This window comes from Petaurus breviceps, unplaced genomic scaffold, assembly GCF_028583685.1.
Source record: "Petaurus breviceps papuanus isolate PSGF00001 unplaced genomic scaffold, PetGlider_PUasm1.0 172, whole genome shotgun sequence".
Taxonomy (NCBI): domain Eukaryota; kingdom Metazoa; phylum Chordata; class Mammalia; order Diprotodontia; family Petauridae; genus Petaurus; species Petaurus breviceps.
In genome coordinates, this window is record NW_027185755.1 from 1,610,941 (window position 1) to 1,632,380 (window position 21,440).

Here is a 21,440-nt window from a genome sequence, read left to right on the forward strand (position 1 = left end):
GAGAATGAATTTGGTATCAGAGAATCTAAGTTCAAATTCCCTCATCACTGCCTCCCTCCATCAAAACTGCTAATTAATTTGACTAGAAAGGTCTGCATATATACATATACTTATGTATATATTTGCATATATACATAAGTATATATACACATACTTGTTATAAAAGCTTATATATGTCTATGTGTGTGTGTTTATATATATATATATATATATATATATATAATCTTATGACCTTTGTGACTTCATATAATTCTCTTAACTACTCTGAGCCTCAGTTTCCTTATTTGTATTTAACAGATGTCCAACCATTTCTCAACTGTGATAGCATAGGTTGAAAACCAGTGCTGCTTTGCCACAGGGAGTTCCAGTAGACTTCTTCAGGCTTGAGGCACTTGGTAGATCAGATGAGCATATCCCAGACTTTCTCCTTATGGTTTCTTGTCAGTCATTGGCTCCCACCTCTGATAACTCTCTTCTAGATCTAGGCAATTAAAGGTTCACTTTCTGCCCACTGTCATGGTCCTGCTTGACTGCCAGAAGTATCATCCCAAGCAGCAGGACACATTCCAGCCTCTCTTGTAGCTGTGGCTGCTATTTCTTTCTCCTCCATATACTGCTTTCTCTGTGCTGCTCTTGTGTCTTTCTTTGCGCTTACAAATGCTACCAATATAGCTTATGCTGGCATTAAAATGGCCTGGAACAAGTCCCACTAATTAGTGAAAACACTTTCCCCCTAATTTCCAGGATTATATCCCAACTGACACATTCTATATTTTCAGGCGTGTGCTGGTAAATGTTTAACCATCAGCTCTCCAAAAAATGCACACTTTAAGCTTAAACTGTGTGATTGGCACTTTCTCCATCCCTTTCCTGTCTAGACAATGAGCAAAACACTTTGTCAAGCCCTAATTTGTGGCATTTGCCCTCAAAATTGAGCAATTAGCTTTGGCTAGCTAGTCCAAGCTGCCTTGAGAACACTCTTGCATGTAGAATGAATAGTAGAGTTTAGTAGATAGAAGTCTAGTCTTAGAGTGGGGAAGATCTGGGTGCAAATCCTACCTATAACATGAGGTGTGTGATCAGTGATAAGTTATTTAATCTCTCAGTAGCCAGGAAACTCTCTAAAATTATATGTAGCATAATAAAATGAAATACAAATAAAATTACATAGAATTTATATGTAATACAGATAACATAATAGGGAGCTCTACTTACTACGGTGGGGGTATATTTAAAACCCTCCCTGTGGAGGAGCCTCATACTCTCACCTAGGTATGTGAGACCCCCTCACTTCTATCTGGGTTTGGCTCAATCCATTCTTTTCTCACACTAGCAGGTCTGCATTTCCATAAATAATCCATTACCATATTTTTGGATTCAAATTCTCTCATTGTCCTGGGGTAATCCTAGTGAGTAGAAATGTATGAATCTTACTTACCTCTCTAGCTCTTGAGCCCCTATTAGATGTGGTTTTGTTTACACTGTAAGACCTGCCACTTACAAGGTAATGAACCCATATGATAGATGCACAATGAGCCACTCACATTCATGACAATTTTCTATCTTTAACATAAACATTTATTTAACAATGAGGTTAGAGAAATAATATTATTGATCCCAAATTAAAACTAACAAATAATAAAATACATCACAATACACATGTAAACCCAGAGCAAACTCTTCCAGAGAAGCACATGATGGAAGAAAACTCATGTGTGTGGAATCATTCACATTTTGGGACTGTAGACAATAGTGCTATTAGTACGCTCAAGAAACTGCACCACGTGAAATGTTTTCTCTGGGTACTGGTTCACTTTTTTTTTTTAAGCAATTGGGATTAAGTAACTCACTCAAGGTTACACGGCCAGGTGTTTCTGGGTGGGTGCTAAGTGTCTGAGCCCGGGATTCGATCTCCAGGTCATCCCGACTCTGGAGCCGGTGCTCTTACTCGCTGTGCTACCTGGCCGCCCCGACTGGTTCACTTTTAATACTTACCACTCTTGGGCTGTAGAAATCTTCTGCTCCTCTCTACTAAAAACATAACCTTCATAAACTTTTCCAGTCAGCCATCATCCTTATAAGGGCATTTAGAATGTAAATAGTTCTCTTTAAGCCAGAAAACAGTAAAATTTTGTTCACATACCTGGAAGCTGAACTGACTGATCAGAGCACAGCTCCCCTCACTAGAAGACCAAAGTAGTCCCCAAATACTTATATGATTTCTCCTATTTTAGCCATAAAACATGTGCATATAAAACACAAAACAAATGCAAATTACTATATATTTTCACTTGTATTTCTCCAGTTTTAAAATATATGTTCTTTCTCTGCCTCTTTAAAACTGTTTTCATACAAATGGGGCATCATTCCATCTTGTTGACAAAGAGATTCTAATCCTCACATCTACACTATATATAATTTTCTCTCCAAAATTGTGCAAAAACCATCTGAAAGCTGTGATTCTTCATATGCATATTACCAGTCCATATTTTTTTAAAAAAAACTTTAGGGTTGTTTTTTTTTTTTGCTTATAGTAGGCATCAAAAATATCCTTAATGATGGCAATATCTCATATCACTTGAAGAAATAAATTTCTTCCTTTATTCAAAAATTTTTTTCTGTCCTTTTTTTTTTATCATTAACTGCTCCATATAAAAAGATTTTAAAGAGACAGTTCACCTTCTACATGTTACTGATGAATCACCAATTTTTATTGGTGAAGGGAATTTCTCACACTATGGAAATCTTGGGTTCAGACCCTTTTGTCCTTCTGTCCTCCCCACCCCTACCCCCCAACATGTTGTAAGTAATCCAAACATTTTTACTCCCATTTCACAGATGAGGAAACTGATCCTCAAGGAGGAGAAGCAATCTCATGAAGGTTCTGACCAGTTGCAGCTAGGATTCTTCCTGAATAACCAGCACTGTTACCTAGAGAATCCAGGGATTGAGAGAGAATTCAAGTATTATGGTCAGGGAAGCAGAGAAGACAGGCTGGCAGGGAAGGAGGCAGCAGAAGAGATAAGAAAAAGAACTTGTGCTTTGGACACAGTCACATTCTGTCCATTCTCTAGGCAGCTATCATTTGCTAACATTTCTATTATTTATTCCCTTAGAGTTCCCACCCCCACCCCCCACACTGGAGTAAAGAAATTCCTTAGGCTCTAAACAGCTGGGAGAATGAGATGTTTTGTTGACACTCTATAGAGAAGATATAGGAATAAGGGCACAACTGGACTATCCTCCCACTCTTTAGCCCTTGAGGTGGCAGTAAGGGTGACCAGGGGCACATAGGGGTTGCCTTTGGTTTGGGGTTCCAATGGAATTTGGTTGCAGTGGTCAGTTTGTGGAACTTGATTGCATTTTCTCCTTCAACCCCCAGAAGTGGATGAATGTATGGATACCACAGTTTGCCCAACACATGCTACCTGTACCAACACACCAGGAAACTATTTCTGCACCTGCAAAAATGGATATAAGTCAAACACTTTAGAAGTGAACTTCCGAGGCCAAGGAACAAAGTGCACAAGTGAGTGAAGTCTGTCTGAACTGGTCAGCAAGTAGGGGCTGAGAATTTAGACCCTGAGGACTCTTTAGTCTAGAGGGACAGAAACAGAGAGGAAAACCATGAATGTAGTGCCTTAGGATTAGGTAAAAGGTAGTTCGTCCATCCAGTCCTGGAACACCAGAACTAGAGAATGGCCCTGGCTGGGGGAATAAAAGAAAGTGAGCAGAGGACTAGTAAGGTCACAGAGCTAGAAGAAATAGGGAGTCACTGAAGGTTTTTGAAGAGGGGAGTTACATGGCCAAAACTATTTCAAAAAAAGACTTTTCTGGCTATCAAAGAAAAGAATAATAATGACACTTCCCACATATATGAGTTTGCAAAGTGCTTTAATTAAAATGACCAAATGAAGTAGGTGGTATAAACATTATCACACATCAATCATCAGTAAACATTTATTAAGCACCTGGTACTTTGTGCCTAGGCACTGTGTTCAGCACTGGGGATACAAGCGAGAAAAAGACAGTCCCTGTCTTCAAGGAGCTTACTATCTAATCAGGGAAGACAGTGTACAAAAAAGAAGCTAAAAAGTGTGTGTGTGGGGGGGGGCAGGTTTCCAGAGGGTACCTGGCTCAGTGGCATTATATTGATGGAGATGAAAGCAAGCCAAGCAGCTGGGGGGAATGAAAAGCCAGTTGGGAATTCTGAACCCTCTAGGATTCAATTATAATATTTCTCCCATGATACCAGTACAGAACATATACTTGAAGGGTTGGTTGAGAAGTGTGGGTAGGAGAGAGTTCATTGAGACAGAGACAAGCTTAATAACAGCTGGCCAAAGCTGAAACTAAGGTGGGACAGCTAAGATTTTGCCCCAGGGATGTAAATTTAGGAAGCTCAAAAATGTCAGGTCCTCTCCTGAGACAATAGGTGAGATCTATGCGATTCCTTTCTTTCCTCTCCCTTTCCCTGCCCCCAACCCATGGCCACCCTGGCTTCCACCTTACCTTGGCCTGACTGATGCTTTGGGCCCTTTAACTATACCTCATCTTGCTGAAGCATAAATATGCTTATTTTGGGCCTCCTAGAGATTCCTGTCAGGTGCAAAGCAGGCTTGGTGGAGAAGGAGTGGGTGCGGCATTGCCAGAGCAATTCAACTGTACTCCCAGAACATGTAAGTGATGATTTTCCTAAAAAATGATCTCAGGTCCTTTTGTTGCTTTTGAGGGAATTATCGTAGAACTAGAAGCAAAACCCCTAGTGGGTGTGAAGGAGAGGGGAGGGCAGCACTTGGCTCTAAATGAAGGCTTTAGCTGGAAGGTGGACAGTAGATCTGTGAGCCAGAGAGCCAGATCTTGATTGGATGTCACCTCGTGGACCATAGCATGCCAACACTGCATAAAGATTTCTCAGCAAAAATTAAGGAATGGCTTGACATTTCCTTCTCTGTGGGTTAAGTGACTTGCCCAGGGTCACATAACTAGTAAGAATCTGAGGCTGAATTTGAACTCAGGTCTTCTTGACTCCAGGCCCAGTGCTCTATTCACTGAGCCACCTAGTTGCTACCAAAAGCCCTAATGAAGGAACTCTCCACCCCTTTTAGTCAGAGGATAAAAGGAAAGAGAATCCAAACCCCTGGGGTGGTATTTAGCCTGGGAAATTGCATTATAGTGGGTAAGCTGGGTGTTTTAAGGCAAGCAAAAGACTTAAGTAAGATGTCATCATGGTAAAGAAATCCTGCTGTAAGGGGTGGCCAGGTGGCTCAGCGAGTAAGAGCTGGGGATCAAATCCAGGCACAGATACTTAGCACCAAACCCAGAAATAACTGGCCGTGTAACCTTGAGCAAGTTACTTAACCCCGATTGCTTAAAAAAAAAAAAAAGAAATCCTGCTGTAGGGAGTATAGAGACATGAGTAGTTTCCCCTGCCTATCTTGGGTCTATGTTTCTTTGTACTGTGGGTGTTCTTGGGTAACACTTGTTGGTGGGGCTCTGCCAGAAGCTGCCTAATGACTTAGGCACAGGATACATAAAAGGACTGGCAAGGGATGATTCTGCCACAAGCTCAGCAGCACTTTCCCCCTTGACATCTTCTGAAGCCTTCCCTATTCCTGTGGCTATACTTGGGTCGAAGGTTGAGGGACCCTGATAGTTTATAGTTGCTAGACCCTGAAGGATACATAAATCAGGTCAAGTCGGCAAACATTTATTGGGCACTTACCATGCACCAGATACTGTGCTAATCTCTAGGATGTAAAGAAAGGCAAAAACATAGGCCTTGCCCTCAAGGAGTTTACATTCTAATGGGAAACAATAAGGACACAACTATGTGCCATATATATAAGATACATACAGAAGAAAGTGAGGTAATCTCAGAGAGAATGTAACAGTATGATGGAAGGTGGAACCACTTGGCAGATACTTGTTTGGACTTTCTGGCAATGTGATGGGTCAGTGTCAAGGTCTGTGGTCCCATGATAACTGCTGGGGAATGACTGATGACCACCATTGCAAAATTAACTGTGCATGTCCCCCGTGAAAACTTATGTGCTTTGTTGCTTATGATTTCTGCAAGTTCTCCTTCTTAGGGTTCTGTTTATACAGCTTTGCTGGTTTGGAGTGGGTTTTGCATGCCTGATAAATGACAAAACTCTGCTTTTATCAGACAAGTCAGTTTTGAATTCTTTGTATAAAATTTTCCCTATTACCATGTCTTTCCAAAGCCTTATCATGTCAGTGAGGTGATCCCAGATTCTCAAGGGCTATTCCAAGGGAGGGCAGCAGGGATTGGAATCCAAGACCTCTGCTTCCAAATCCAAGGTTCTTCCCATTGCATTGTGTAATAGATTGGATGGTTGGATTCAAGTTTCCAAAGTTCTAGGGACCTCTGATTTAGCATGATCTGTACTTTTCCCTCTTTTGGCACAGACTTCCTTCTGTATGCTAACAGACTCCATCTGCAGTGTTCTGGAAGACAACCATAAGAATAAGACCACCACTGTATCTTTAGAGGTAAGTCAGAGGAGGCATCAGTATGGGAGTTCCTTGAGACACAGACAAGGAAGTTTAATAATGGCTGTCCAGAGCCAAAACTAAGGTGGGACAGCTAAGACTTTGCCCCAGGGCTGTAAATTTAGGAAACACAAAAATGTAACCTGTACTCCACTTCAGCAGAGTAATGGGAGGTGAGGTGAGATGATGCTCTGAGGAGATGCCAGAGAAGTAGAGGAAGAGGGCTTTCAGGGACCAAAAGCTATAGGGTTCGTGGACTTCAGCTTATGCCCTCCATTGTGAAGAGAAATCTACAACCTGTCTTATCCAGACCCCTCCTGAATCAAGTCAAGTGCTTCTGGACTTGACTCCTCAGTGCTCCTTCCCCTTCCCTCCTTCCTTTTCAGGTGCATTAGCCTCTCTTCTTCTCTTCCTCCATAAGCAGCATTTTTTTCAGAGGAAGCAAAAAGATATGTCATCCCCGAACCCTTGGGTTGGACTTGCAACTCTAAGCCACTATACCCTAAGGCACGAGTAGCGGATTCCACTCCCCGCCCCCCATCCCAACTGATTTTTTCTTAATTATGATTTAAACATTTGTATTTTTTTTACATTGCCTTCATTTTCAAATATATCCATCCCTCCTCTGCTTATTATCCAGTGAATAATCCCTTGTAAAAGAGAATGAAAAAGAAAAGGGTGAGGGAAGCAGTTCAGCATCAACCCTATCTGACAGCGTATGGAATATTCCACACTCATAGTCCCCCACCTCTGCAACATTTTCTCTGGGTCCTTATAAGCTTGGTCATCACACTAATCCCTCCCCGAATTTTGAGAGTGTATTTCATATTGCTTGCCCCAGTTGGTGCCTTTTGCTCTGAGGAGTGGAAACCCTGGAGCCCATTAAACCATGGTTTTATTTATAAGCATAAGGTGAGGAAGATAGAGGTGGATTAGGGGATAGGGATCTGGGACTCTATTTCAGAGTTATGAAGGCATTCAGGATTCCTCCCCCCCCACCCCCAGCCTGTCTCACACTCCTCCTCCTGATGTCCCCTCCCCTCCTCTTCCTCCTCCTCCTCCTCCTCCTTTCTTCCCTGCCCCCTCTCTCCCCTTTCTGTCTCTCTCTCCCTCCCCCCTTGTCTCTCTCTCTCTCTCTCTCCTCCCCCTCATCTTTCCCTCCTATTTTGCCTCTCATCCTCTTTTTCCCTTTCATAGAGGTAATAGATTGTATTGGAAGTTGATCAGTATTGGCCGAATCCTTTCCCCTGTCCCTAAGGGTCTGTTGCCTTTCTCAATGGCCAAGTTTAGATGTAGCTGAGTAGACTCTTGTGCACACTTGAGTCTCTCATTATGTAAATATCGGTAAATGTGTACTGAGAAAAGTCTTCTCTTCTGACAGAAAGCTGCTGAGAACTTGGCATCTGTCCTTGAGGAGACATCCATATGGCACAATTTGAGTCAGGAGGGGACCTCAACCCTGGCAACAGCTTTTCTGAACAGTGTGGAAAGTGTCGTATTGGCAACTTTTGTCAGTGTCTCTGGGAACACGAGTCAGACAGTGACAAATGAATATCTAGGTGGGAACCACTACTATTGATGAGCTGAAACTCATTTACTTCTTTCCTCCCTTCCTCCCTGTCTCCTTTCCTTCCTCCCTCCCTTCCTCCTTCTCTCTCTTCTTCCACCCCTCCCTCTTTCCTCTTCTTCCCTCCTCTTCTTCTTCCTTCCCTCCTTCCTTCCTTCCTTCCTTCCTTCCTTCCTTCCTTCCATCTTTCTTGTATTCATTCAACACACCACACCCAGAGCACTGTGCTAGACTCTGAAGAAAGTATAAAGTTTATATAAAACAGGGTTCCTGCTCTTATACTCAATGATGAATGAAACATAAAATAATGTAAGAGAAGTGCACCAGAGAGATACAATACAAAATCAAGCGTTATTTGAAGTCTGTGGAGGGAAAGGTTATTAGTGACTGGGGGGACTTGATCAGGGAAGGCTTCATGAAGGAGGTGGCATTTCCGTTTCTCAGATTCCATGATTTCCAACACTGTGGATCTGAGCAAGTTCTGTAACCTACAGTCACCCCAGAGAGCTCCCAGTAAGTGACATCCCCCCCTGCGTGTTCTAAGCTGTTGCTTTTAGGTTTTAAACCATTTCTAGATCTGGAGCATGCCGGCAGGTAGAACTTGCCTCTATCTACTTGCAGTGTTTTTGTCTTAGCTTCAGCTTCTCCCCATGATGCTGCCTCCTCACAGGTCCATCCCTTAGGGTGGAGAGTCTTCTTCAGCCTCCTTCCTCCAGCCTCTCCCCTTATCTCTCTGCTATCTATGACTCTTCTTCCCTTGAATTCAGAATCAAAACTCTCTGGCATCTGTTCTCAGACATCAGTTGACCCTTCAGTTCTTTCCTTTGACTGAAAAATTAAGTCATAAGATCATAGATTTTAGTGTAAGGCCATCTTATTTAACTTTAGAGGCCATCTTATTTAACTCCCCTCATTTTACAGAAGAGGAAACTGAGGCACAGTGAGGTTAAATGGCTCTCCCTAGGCCACACAGTAAATGACAAGGCTAGGATTTGAAACCCAGGCTCTTCTGGCTCCAAATTCTGTGCTCTTCCCACAACACAGCAGTCTGGCTCTTTCTTAGAATTGTAGAAACTTCATTCTTTGGAGCATTTCAGAGAATTGTTTTGCTAGGAGATATTATCTAACATGAGCTCTTCCCTCCCCTTCTAGAGATCGAGAGCAAAGTCATACAAGATGACTGCCTGATGGAAAACTTAGCCTTGACCTTGTCAGCCAAAGGTGACTCCATGAAGATAGAGTGCAGCACCATCAATGAATCTGTATCCTTGGGCACGTTATCAGGTGGGTCAAAACTTCAGGGGACCCTAGGAGAGGGCTTGAGATAAACTGGAGGAAATACGATGGTGTAACTTGGCTCCCTTCCTGCAAGACCAGAAAGGGGGCCCATTTCACCTGGCCACTGTGGTTCTGCTAAGGTGGCCATGTTACAAGATGAGGGTTGTCATCCCAGTCTATTCCTTTCCTTCAGTGATAAGGTTTGACAATAAAAATGCTACTAATAACTGACCTTTGTATAGGTGCCAAAATAGTTTCTAACACTCGACATCACATCTTTTGATTTGTGCAACAATCCAGTGAGGTAAGAGCTATAAATATTATGACTATCTTGTATGTAATAAGGAGATTGTTCAATAAGGGTCCAGTCCCTAGAGAATGCTCAATAGCCATGTGAATCGGCCACAGGGATGGGACAACTCACGATGAGCCACAACGAGGGACCAGTCTTTTGTTGTTCAGTCATTTTCAGTCATTGGACTGAAGTTTGACTCTTTGTGAGCCAATTTGGGGTTTTCTTGCCAAAGATCCTGGAGTGGTTTGCCATTTCCTTCTCCAGCTCATTTTACAGATGAGAAAACAGAGGCAAACAGTGTTAAGTGACTTTCCCAGGGTCACACAGTTAGGAAGTATCTGAGGCCAGATTTGAACTGAGGAAGATGAGTCTTCCTGACTCCAGGTCTGCCACTGACCAGTCTTTAGAGCATGCATACTAATCCACCCAATTTGGCAGGAAGCAGAGGATACTGAGCACATTCTAAGGACTTTGCCCCTCATTGGCTAATTCCCCCCTTATACACAGATAAGGAAACTGAGGCTCAGAGAAGTGACATGGTTAGGGTCCCACATTTAGCAAGTGACTTAATCAGAAGCAGAGTTCTGGTCTTGCTGACTCTAAGTCCTCTGCTCTATCCACTTAGCCATACTGCCTCTGAATAATGGTGACATGATCTTTAAAGAATCACACAACTAAAAAATTTACACCCTGGGCACTCCTGAACACTCCCGAATCTAAGGCCAATGACACCACATATATTTATATCAAGTATAGTAAGTATATCAAGAAAAAAAGCAAATGATGGGGGTGGCTAGGTGGCAAAGTGAATAGAGCACCAGCCCTGGAGTCAGGAGGACCTGGGTTTGGATCCGGCCTCAGACACTTAACACACACACACAAAACAAACTAGCTGTGTGACCTTGGGCAAGTCACTTAACCCCAATTGCCCTCCAAAAAGCAAATAAAAATAAAAAAGCAAATGAAGAATATGTGTATATATATATATATATATATATATATGAGAATATGTGTATATATATTTATATATATACATATACACATACATAAAATATACCAAGTATAGATTTAAGCCCCGGAGACCACAATCTGATAGCTGCTCATCCTAGCTGCAATTTCTAATGTTCATAACAGAGTGACCGTAACATATATTGTTCCATTTGAACCTTACAACAGTGCCAGGGGATAGTTACTGCTAGTTTCATTATCCCCACATGGCAGATGGTCAGGAGATCAAGCGGCTGCCTCCAAGTCACAGGCTGAAAAAGCAACTGAAACAAGTATGTGCTCTGGTATTCTTCAGTATACTGCCCTCTCTAACCAGATCAGACCCTCCTGGTACAGGCAAAGTGTCTCTGGCCCCACAGATTGATGGAATCCTGAAGGACTACTATGAGCAAGGGCTCTGCGGTGGTAGTCTTAAAGACCGGGATAATCACACAAAAACTCTCAGTGTGTGTGTTTGGAGGGCATTGTTCACAGCCTGGTTGAAGGTATAGTTAAATATGCAAATAAAATCATCTAGTACATTATAGCCACTATGATGACTAAGAACATGGACCCAGGCTCCCTTGGGTTGTTCTGATAGCCATTAAAGGGGGGGGGAAGGGTCAGAGTTGCTTTTCCAAGAGACTCTTGGAATCCACCTATACATGGAGAGGGAGAAAAAGCATCATCACACCATGATACAGTGACTTCGCCATCTCATGAGTCTTCTTCAAACAGATTAGAAAAGCCAGTGGGGAAGAGAAGCAGTGGGACTGAGGAGAATATTTCATTTATTTAAAAACAAAGTTTTATTGATTAATTTTATCAACAGTATATTAAAATGATAGATAAAATATTAGTTTAATAAAGAACAAGTATTTTAATATTTTTATTTCATCAATTACTATTTATATATTATATTTAACAAACGTTTTAAATACATGAAAAATATTTTAATTAATATTACATTAATTTGATTTCGACAGATTATTTCACTTTATAACAAAGAGGCCTCTTTTCCAAGTACCTAAAGGAGTACCTTTCCCAAACTGGCCTTGCTTTCTGCTCCTTGAACTTGTCATTCGACCTCTTGCCTCCTCGTGCCTGGAATGTGCTCCATTCTTACCTTTGCCACTTCTTCCCAGATTAGCTCAGGTGCCACCTTTAATGAGAAACTATTTCTTTTTTTTTTTTTAAGCAATCGGGGTTAAGTAACTTGCTCAAGGTTACATGGCCAGGTGTTTCTGGGTGGATGCTAAGTGTCTGAGCCCAGGATTCGATCCCCAGGTCATCCCAACACTGGAGCTGGTGCTCTTACTCGCTGTGCTAATTGGCCTCCCCAAGAAACTATTTCTAACACAGCTTTTGAGGCAGTTAGGCGATCCCATAGTACACAGAGTGCTGGGCCTGGAATCAAGATGTTGTTGTGTTTGATTCTTTGTGACTCTATTGGGGGTTTTCTTGGCAAAGATACTGGTATGGTTTGCTATTTCCTTCTCCAGTTCATTTTACAGATGAGGAACCTGAGGCAAAATGGGTTAAGTGACTTACCCAGGGTCACCCAGCTAGTAAGTGTCTGAGGCTGGATTTGAACTCACAAAATAGGTTTTCCTGACTCCAGACCTGATACTCTAGTGACTGCACCATCTAGCTGCCCCAAATCAGGAAGACCTGAGTTCAAAACTAAAATTAAACACTTCCTAGCTCTGTGACTGTAGCAGCAAGCACCCCAAGGGTCCTCAGGGTTTGCTGCCAACACAAGTTCTTGGATCTGCTTTGTTAAAGGAAAGCAACTCAAAATGGGTTAACAAGCTTACTTTAATCAGTCAAACATATATCGTTTACCTAGTTCAGGGGAAAGAGGTCAGCACCCTGAACTTCAGAATATACAGACAGAATTATCAAGACAGAAACAGATCAAGTAGACAGATTTCCAAACTGTCCAACCATTACATCCATACCCAATAAACATCTGGGTTTTTCAAAGCCGGGGGGCTCTGGGCAACGGCTTCCCAGAATCCATATCAAATCACAGAACACTTCTCAAAGTGAGCCCCAAAACAAAGCTTCACATCAAGGCTTATATAGCCTTCTCCTGGCTCAGAGAATGTAACAACCTTATTGACTCACTGGCCAATCAAGAAGTATCTACTGAAAAACAAGCCTCCCACCCCAGGCTCCAGGTGCAATTTAGCCTAGGGGCAGGGAAGATCTTTAAATTTGCATTCCCATTACAGTGACCCCGGCAAATAACTTAGTTTCCTCAACTGTAAAATGGGAATAGTAATAGCCCCTACCTGCCAGTGTTATTGTGAGGATCAGCTGAGATAACATTTGTAAAGTCCTTAGTGCAGTGCTTGGCATACAGTCGGTGCTATATAAATGCTAGCTATTATCAGCATGATTAATGCCCCTAGTTGTCATTGCTTGTTCTCTCTCCTCCCTCCTGAAATGATCATGAATAGAGTGATCTGTTTACTTATATTCCTTCAGTGAAATGTAAACTACTTCAATAAATCAATTAATTGAGAAGAATTTATTAAGTGTTTGCTATGTGCCTGGAGCTGTGTTAGGTTCCAGACTTACAAAGACTACAGTCAAACAGTCCCTGCCCTCAAGAAGCTTACATTCTAATGGGGAAGACAATAGGAATACATTCAAAATAGATACAAAGTAACTTTGGGAGAGAAAACAGCATGTGTGGTGGGGTGGGGTGGGTTGGGGTGGCATGAGGGCCATGACCTGGGAAAGTCTTATTTAGGAGGTACAGCTTGAGCTGAGTCTTCAAAAAGAGGAGGGATTTTAAGAGCTCCTTAGGATTGTTTATTTTTGTCTTGATAGGCCCAGTGCCTAACAAAATTCCAAGAAAACAGTGGTGCTTAATAAATGCTTACTTTTGGATTCCCGTAAAAAGTTTAGTGAAACCCCCTCAACTGAATGACTGTGCCCAAGTCGGGGGTTGATTTCCATTTGGGGAGTTTGCTCTTGACCAGGAATGAGGCTCCAAGGCTATAACTTCAGTCATTTGGAATCCACATTGTCCGTGGTTACTTGTCACAAGGATTGTTGCTTTCTGAAGTTGCTTCATTGGTACAAGTTTCAGCCATTGTGTATATTGTTTTCTCTTGGTTAGATTTTCTTCTTACTGTAGCATTTCCTATGAAATTTCTCTCAATTCCATTCATTGTTCTCCATCGCCTATTAATATTCCATTATGTTCATCTACCATAAGTTGTTTGGTCATTCCCCTGCATATTGTCTGTTTCTGTGTTTTTGCTTTTACAGATAATCTTGTTATACAGAACCTTAATTAAAAATCCTGGTAGACTGGGAAATTTAGGTGGGGATGGGAGCAAGGACAGCGGGGCTGGAAGGTCTTAGGGGAGAGTCTGACAGGGGGTGCTGTTGCGTGTTATGAATATTTGGAGTATATATAGGTGCTTCTTTTCTGTCACTAAGAGAAAGGTACATTTTACCATCACCCCCAAAATTGAGATTATTCTCTTCAACAACCAACAAACATTCATGAAATGCTACATGTAAGGCTATGTGTCAAGTCTTGATAAAAATATAGCTATGGACACAGGACCTGATCTTAAGGAGGTAACATCAAACTGGGTCAATGGCTAGAGTGTCAGATTGGAGGCAGGAAAACCTGAGTTCAAACCCAGCCTCAGACACTTCCTAGCTGTGTGACCCTGGTCTGTTTGCCTCAGTTTCCTCATCTGTAAAATGAGATCATAATTGTAAAGCACTTAGTACATTTTCTGGCATATAGTAAGTCCTATATAAATATTAGTTATCGTTATTGTTAACTGGGGTGTTTCTCCGTGGAATGTTGGTTAGGTATCATGGGAGTAGCTTTCACCTCTTTCCTGGGCATGGAGTCCATTCTGGATGAAAATTTCTTCTACAACCCAGAAGTTAACTTGATCAGGTCTCCCCAGAAACTTCGAATGAATTCTCGAGTTATAGGTGGCATCACCACCGGTGATAAGAAAGACAACTTCTCCAATCCAATCATCTATACTCTGGAGAACCTCCAGGTAAGGATGGTTATCTCTGTCTTTGAACTGAACCTCCTGTAATCCCTCCTAAAAGCCCTTGAGAAATCATTGGTAGGTTGTCTCTACCCATCAGTCAATCCCTAAATATGTACTGTATGCCTTCTCAGCAAGGTTACTGAGACTTTTCCCCCAGGACATCACATCTGGAGGATACTAATGGCACTTGTAATCCTTTGGCATTTAGGAATGAGTTTAATAGGAAGCTACTAGATGCTGGACTGTGTTGAGCTCCTCCCTTGCCCTACCTTCTCCACATGCGTGACCTTGCATCAGTACCCCAGGGCCTTAATCTCCTCCCCAGAGGGAGTGGCTTGCACTCTGACTTACCTAAGAACATACTCTATCCAGAACATGGTTTGTGGTACTTGCCCCACATGCAAAAGTTCCTGGTTGTGGTTTCTGCTCCTATTTGGCCAGCCCCGAATTCCATGACGTTTACCTCTGATAACACTAAGGCTTTCCATTTCCCTTACATTCGAATGGAGGATATAATATGAATAGTGACAGGGGGTGTGTTGTGTAATAGTAATAATTAGTAATAAAATAATAAATTCCATTCTACCACATCTCCAGTACCCGTGCACACTCCAGTCAGCTCTCATTGCGATTAACATCTTCTCTTTCTGTGGTCCTTTGCAGTTACAAAGTGATTTGTGTATACTAGCCCCATGAGGCAGCTGTATAATGTCACAGATGAGGAAAATGAGACCCTGTGATAGGAAACTGCTCAGACACAGCAACACAGCTATCTGGTGGCAGAAGTCAGACTCAAACCCAGTTTTTCTGACTCAGAATCAGATTTTCTTCCTCTCTAGATCATTCTACTTTTGTCATTAGCACTGAATACATCAGAGGTGAATTATCCCAGTGATTTGGGCTTATGCTTTTGCAGCCGAAGAAGAGTTGGGACACACCCATCTGCATCTCCTGGGATCCAGAGATCGAGGGTGGGCGGTGGACATCCACAGGCTGTGTGATGGTAAACTCCAGTGAGACGCAGACCATGTGCAGCTGCCATCACCTGGCCAATATGGCTGTCATCATGGCGTCTGGGGAGATCACGGTCAGTGGGGACAGTTGTGGGATGGGCTCTGGGGCTTCTTGTCACAGAGCACCAACCAACCAATCACCAAGAAATGCCCAAGTGTCAATTAACCTACTGGTTAATTCATTTGACAAACATTTATTAAACAACTGTATGAAGTAGATCATTGTGATGGGGGCTTAAGGAGATGCAAAGGTCAGATAAGACAGGGTCCCTGCCCTCATGGAGCTTCTAGCCTACTAGGGACTAAAGACATACATACAGATAAAACAATACACATACTTGGCTAGCTTCAAATACTTAAATATATCAAAGTCCTGCTTGAGCTCTAGGGGAGGGAGAAAAAGTTATTGTTATTAAGGGGGAACCAGGGAAGATTTCCTGGAGGACTTATCATTTGAGGTGGGCTTTATAGGATAAGAAGGTTTTTTTGTTTGTTTGTTTTTTAAAGCAATTGGGGTTAAGTAACTTGCTCAATGTTACATGGCCAGTTATTTTGTGTGGGTGCTAAATATCTGAGGCCAGAACCAATCCCAACTCGAGGGCCAGTGCTCTTACTCACTGCGCCACCTGGTCAACCCAATAAGAAGGTTTTTAACAAATAAAAAAGTGTAGGGAAGATATTCCAGGAAGAGCAATGGGAACCATGGCAAGGACACCTGAATGTAGGTCATGGTTTGGGGGCAGAGAGTTTGAATATTCTAGTTTGAATAGATAAGGTTGAGAGGGTAGAATGGTGCCAGATTGCAAGAGGGTCTTGAATACCAGGCTAAAGAGTTTGAACTTGACTTGGCAAGCAATAAAGAACCATTAAACATTTTTGAGGAGGTGAAATAACCAGATCTATGTGTAAGAAAAATTCTTCTGAAAATGTTATAAAGGATGGATTGGACATATTAAGGACATATGGACCAAGTGTCCATATGAGTGGTAATAAAGACCAGAGTTGGGTGATGGTAGTAAGAATTGTGGAAAATGGCGGGTGGAAGGATGAGACGTTAGAGATGGCACAGAAGTAAAACGAGTGGGTGGGCAAGCAGACCAGTAACTGGTTAGATGCAGTTGGGGTGCCAGGGTGTGTAGGTGATATGAAAGAAGCCTAAGACAATGTCCTTGCCTTCAAAGAACTTACAGTCTAATTGGAAGACAAAGTGCAATTACATCAACAGAAAATTAGTGACATACGGAGATAAGAGCTAAGTAGGACAGAGGGGCTTAGAGGAGGGGAGAGATTCTTCTGGGCTGGTGTGGTCATGGGAGGCTTGCTGGGAGAGTTAGGACTTGAAGAGAGGATGAGATTTGGAGGAGGTAGAAATGAGAAGGGGGATGGTGTGAGGAAAGGGACAAGCGGAAGACTGTTCTTTAGGAAAGTGACTACCTGGGGTGATAAAGGGGGAAATCAGACTTTCGAATATGTTTTTAAACCAGTTTAGAATCCTTGCAGAGGACAGAGTCTCAGCCATTTAGCATGGCCCAGGAAGACACTTTCCTGAGGATGGGGGTAGGGTGCTGGACCACGAACCCTGAAGGTACCTGTAAAGCTGGTGCTCAGCAAAGCCAATTGGGCCAACTTCCTTTCAGGTGGATTTTGCCTTGTTTTTGATAAGCCAAGTGGGGATGATTCTTTCATTGCTGTGTCTTGCCTTGGCCATCTCCACTTTCCTGCTCTGCCGCTCCATCCAGAATCGCAACACCACCCTCCACCTGCACCTGTGTGTCTGCCTCTTCCTGGCTAAGCTCCTCTTCCTCATAGGAGTGAGCAAGACAGAGAACAAGGTACATACGTCTTCCCATCCTGTGCCATATGGCCCTATCACCATCCTTTCAGTCTGCTTCCTCTCTGCTCCCCATTCTTAGGTTATACTTCCCAAACCACCCATTTTCCATATGTTTTCCACTCTTGGTATTTTAAAACCACAGGTAAATATAGAGAAGCAGCATGGTGTAGTGGATAGGGCATTGGAGTTGGAGTCAGAGGAACTGGATTCAAATCTTACCTTAGACATTTAAGACAACTTCTCTGTGCCTCTGTTTCCTCATTTGTAAAATAAAGGGGTTGGGGACTTGATGACCTTGAAAGTCTCTTCCTCCTCTAAGTCAAGATCCTATGAGACAATGAACCTCTTGGCCCATTGCAACATGGCATACAGCTGAGTGTGATGAAGGTATAGAAAGAGTAATAGAATCACCTGTGATCTCTTTATGGCCAAGATGGCCTGGCTCTGAGGGGTCAGGTAATCTATGTTTGTGCCTGAGTCTATGTCCCACTGACTTCTCTATGCCTGAGGAAAGTCTGGTTCTTTGAACTCTGCTGGCTGAGCTCTTAGGTATGGAATGTGCATTTAAAAAAGCACTAGAGGGGTGGCTAGGTGGCGAAGGGAATAGAGTACCGGCCCTGGAGTCAGGAGGACCTGAGTTCAAATCCAGCCTCAGACATTTAACACTTACTAGCTGTGTGACCTTGGGCAAGTCACTTAACCCCAATTGCCTTTCCAAAAACAAACAAACAAACAAACAAAGAGCAATGGATATGAAGTTCAAAGACTTGGGTTTGAATCCTGCTTGGTTATATATGACTCTGGGCCAGTCACTCTGTCTTCCCAAACTTCATTTTTCTCATTTATAAATTAAGGGATCTAGACTCGATAATTGCTCATGTCTCTTCTAGCTCTAAATCCTCTGACCCATCTAGATCCAAGATTCTATGATCCCATGAGCCTAGGCCAAAAGGCTAATGATGGGGGTAGCCTGTGACAATACCTCCTGAGTTTCTCCACCTTTTCTGGGGGGAGTCTCCACTGTGTCAGAGGGACCCTACCATCCTTCTGACCCAACCCAGATGTACCCAAACTACAACATCCCTTTCCCAGATCTCCAGCCAGTGTTCACTGATTTATTTGGCTGGGTACTTTCCACCATGACCCAGTGGAGGCGGAGAAGGGCACCATGCATACGGACCATTCGAGAGCTCCCTCCTCCTCCCCACCCATCCCATGGTGCTCCCAGGGGAAGATGACAGGATCTCCTTTCTTTGCAGATAGTGTGCTCCATCATTGCTGGCCTACTGCACTATCTCTTCCTGGCCTCCTTTGCCTGGATGCTGGTGGAAGCTGTGATGCTCTTCCTGATGGTCAGGAACCTCAGAGTTGTGAACTACTTTAGCTCCCGAAATATCAAGACGCTGTATCTCTGTGCCTTTGGTTATGGTCTTCCAGGTCTAATTGTGGGGTTGGCCGCAGGAAGTCAGTGGGAAGGTTACGGGATGCATAACCGGTGAGTGTGGGGAAGGGCAGTTGGCTTCCCTGGAAAGAGCCCTGGGCCAGGAAGTCAGAATTCGGGAGGTTCAGATCTGGTCTCCCTTTCTTATTCTGCCTGTGACCTTGGGACGACCCCTTCCCCTCTCTGGGGCACAGGTTACTCCTCAATTTTTAGAGTTGAACTAGCTTATAGCTAAACTCTGATATACTCTATGTTTTGATATCTCTTCCACCTCTGTTCTAAGGGTCCTCCCAGCTCTGACATTTCATGCTCTAAGACTCCTTCCATCTATGATTTTCTGTGTTCTAAGGTTCTTTCCAGTTCTGACAGTATTGCTTGGGGCACCTGGGGAATATTTAACCTAGAACAGGAGGGGGACTTGGTGGAAGACATAATCTTTGAAGAGTTTGTCATCTGAAAGAGGGATTAGATTTGGCCCCAAGGGGCAGAACTAGGAGTGAGGGAGAGGCAAAGCTGCAGAAAGGTTTAGACTGAAGATATAGAAGTCCGTCCCATTAGAGCTGGCCTTACAGTGGGAGGGCTTTCTCTCAGCCCAAGTCTTTAGTTGGGAGCCTTGATAAGTGCTTGTCTCAGTCATGTTAGAGATGGAATTCTGGTTCAACCCTAGCTTGCACTAGATGGATTCTGAGATCCTCTCCAACTGAGTTTCTGTGATTTTAGGGATGTTTAAAAGTTCTGACATTTTATGTTCTGCATCCTGAAGACCCTTCTTGTGCTAAAATCCTGTGCTATAAAAGCCCTTCCACCTTTGCCAAGAGTTTTTTAATCTGGGGCCTGTGAACTTGTTTTTAAAAACTATTTTTATAAATATATTTCAATGTAATTAGTTTCTTTTGTGATGCTATGTATTCTATTTTATACATATAAAGACATTTTGAGAAGGGGTCTGTAGGCTTCCTCAGGTGTGCACACACACACATACACATGTTAAAAAAAACAGATCTAAGTTCTTTTCCACTTTCAAAATTCTCTGTTCAAAGAACCCTTCCAGGCCTGACATTCAATACTCTCTTGGTCCTTCCAGCTGTGACATTCTGTGTTCAGTGTTCTAAGGGACCTTCCAGCTGTGACATCCCATGAGACCATCCCCAGATACTGCTTCTCGAAATCCATGTTACTCAGGAAATGCAGCTGTTACTTGAAGGATGGGGCAGGGTGGGGCTGGATTGTTTCACCCTCTCCCCCTCAATCCCATGACATGACGCTGATTTTCCTTTGTCATTCCAAAGCTGCTGGCTGAATACAGACACTGGGTTCATCTGGAGTTTCCTGGGACCTATTTGCACAATAATAATGGTATGTGAGTCACAACTTGGAGAATGGGGGGAGTTCAGCCCAAGGCGTGTGTTCCATTTCATACTGAAAAGGTTGGGAGCTCACTGGGCTCTGTACTTGGCTGGGCTAGCCTTACGCACCAGGGGAACGGGCAGCTGGCTTAATGGCATTATGCTAGGGTCCTAAGACAGTGCCTCTTCCATCTTTTCTCTGGTATTATATGATTAGAAATTATTTTTTATTTTAATTTTTAAGACTGGGTTTCCCTTTCTCGTCCAGGTTGGAAGTACAGGGGCTTTCTGATGGACCAGTCGCCACTCTGATTGGCGTAGGGGCTTTGACCTGCTCTGTTTTCTGACATTCATTGATTTGCTTCTCTTCCCCATTCCCAATGGCCTCTTCATATTAATGCCAAACTTAGAGTGGACATCTATTGGGCTTAACCCAAGCTCTGCCCGCTTCTTACATTAGCTCTAAGCTCCTGAGTTCAAGAGATCTATTTGCCTGTCTCAGCATCCCTGGGTAGCAGAGATTATGGTTATTGGCCACTAAGCCTGTCTAGAAATTCATTCTTTAAAGGATTTGAAGGGGATATGAAACTTGTCTTCAAAGTATTTTAAGGGGAATCACAGAGAAGAGGGATCAGATTTATTCTGCTTGGCCTTAGAGGATAGAGTCAGGAGCAAAGGGGAGGAGTTGGATGTATTCCCCAAATAAGGGGAAAAATGTTAAAAATTAGAATTATCTGAAAGTGGAATGGGCTGCCTTGGGACACAGTAGGTTTTTCTCCTTACTAGGGGTCTTCAAAATAAGGAACACATGTCAGAAATGTTGTGGAGCAATTGTTGTTCAGCTATAGATTGGATTAGTTGGATTTGGGGAGTATCTTCTAACTCTCAGATTTTGCAAATGAGGTGATTGGATTTTTACCTGACAGCAGGTTTGGATGGGAGATGGGCAGGGATCAGAAAACTCTGAGAACCATGTGGTAAGGAGAGCACATCACTGAATGGGCAGCTAGGGAAGCCACAAAGGTGAAGGGATGTTGCTTTTGAGAAAACTTGAGTTTCTTTCCTTTTTTTGTTTCTTATATTTGTTTTTAATTTTGCTTCTGGACATCTTGGGCAGGGA

At 42.9% G+C, this 21,440-nt stretch overlaps 1 protein-coding gene across 3 annotated transcripts in view; it reads left to right on the top strand.

Annotated features, from left to right (window-relative positions):
* Nucleotides 1-21,440, top strand: part of ADGRE1 (adhesion G protein-coupled receptor E1) — a 45,556-nt gene that overhangs the window by 12,708 nt on the left and 11,408 nt on the right. For all 3 annotated transcript variants that reach the window (XM_069082905.1, XM_069082906.1, XM_069082904.1), the window contains 10 exons: nucleotides 3,383-3,529; nucleotides 4,594-4,679; nucleotides 6,433-6,516; nucleotides 7,898-8,075; nucleotides 9,236-9,367; nucleotides 14,490-14,689; nucleotides 15,603-15,773; nucleotides 17,337-17,531; nucleotides 18,793-19,028; nucleotides 20,264-20,330. In XM_069082905.1, the coding sequence (XP_068939006.1) occupies nucleotides 3,383-3,529; nucleotides 4,594-4,679; nucleotides 6,433-6,516; nucleotides 7,898-8,075; nucleotides 9,236-9,367; nucleotides 14,490-14,689; nucleotides 15,603-15,773; nucleotides 17,337-17,531; nucleotides 18,793-19,028; nucleotides 20,264-20,330 (1,496 nt within the window). The remainder of the gene's footprint in view (nucleotides 1-3,382; nucleotides 3,530-4,593; nucleotides 4,680-6,432; nucleotides 6,517-7,897; nucleotides 8,076-9,235; nucleotides 9,368-14,489; nucleotides 14,690-15,602; nucleotides 15,774-17,336; nucleotides 17,532-18,792; nucleotides 19,029-20,263; nucleotides 20,331-21,440) is intronic.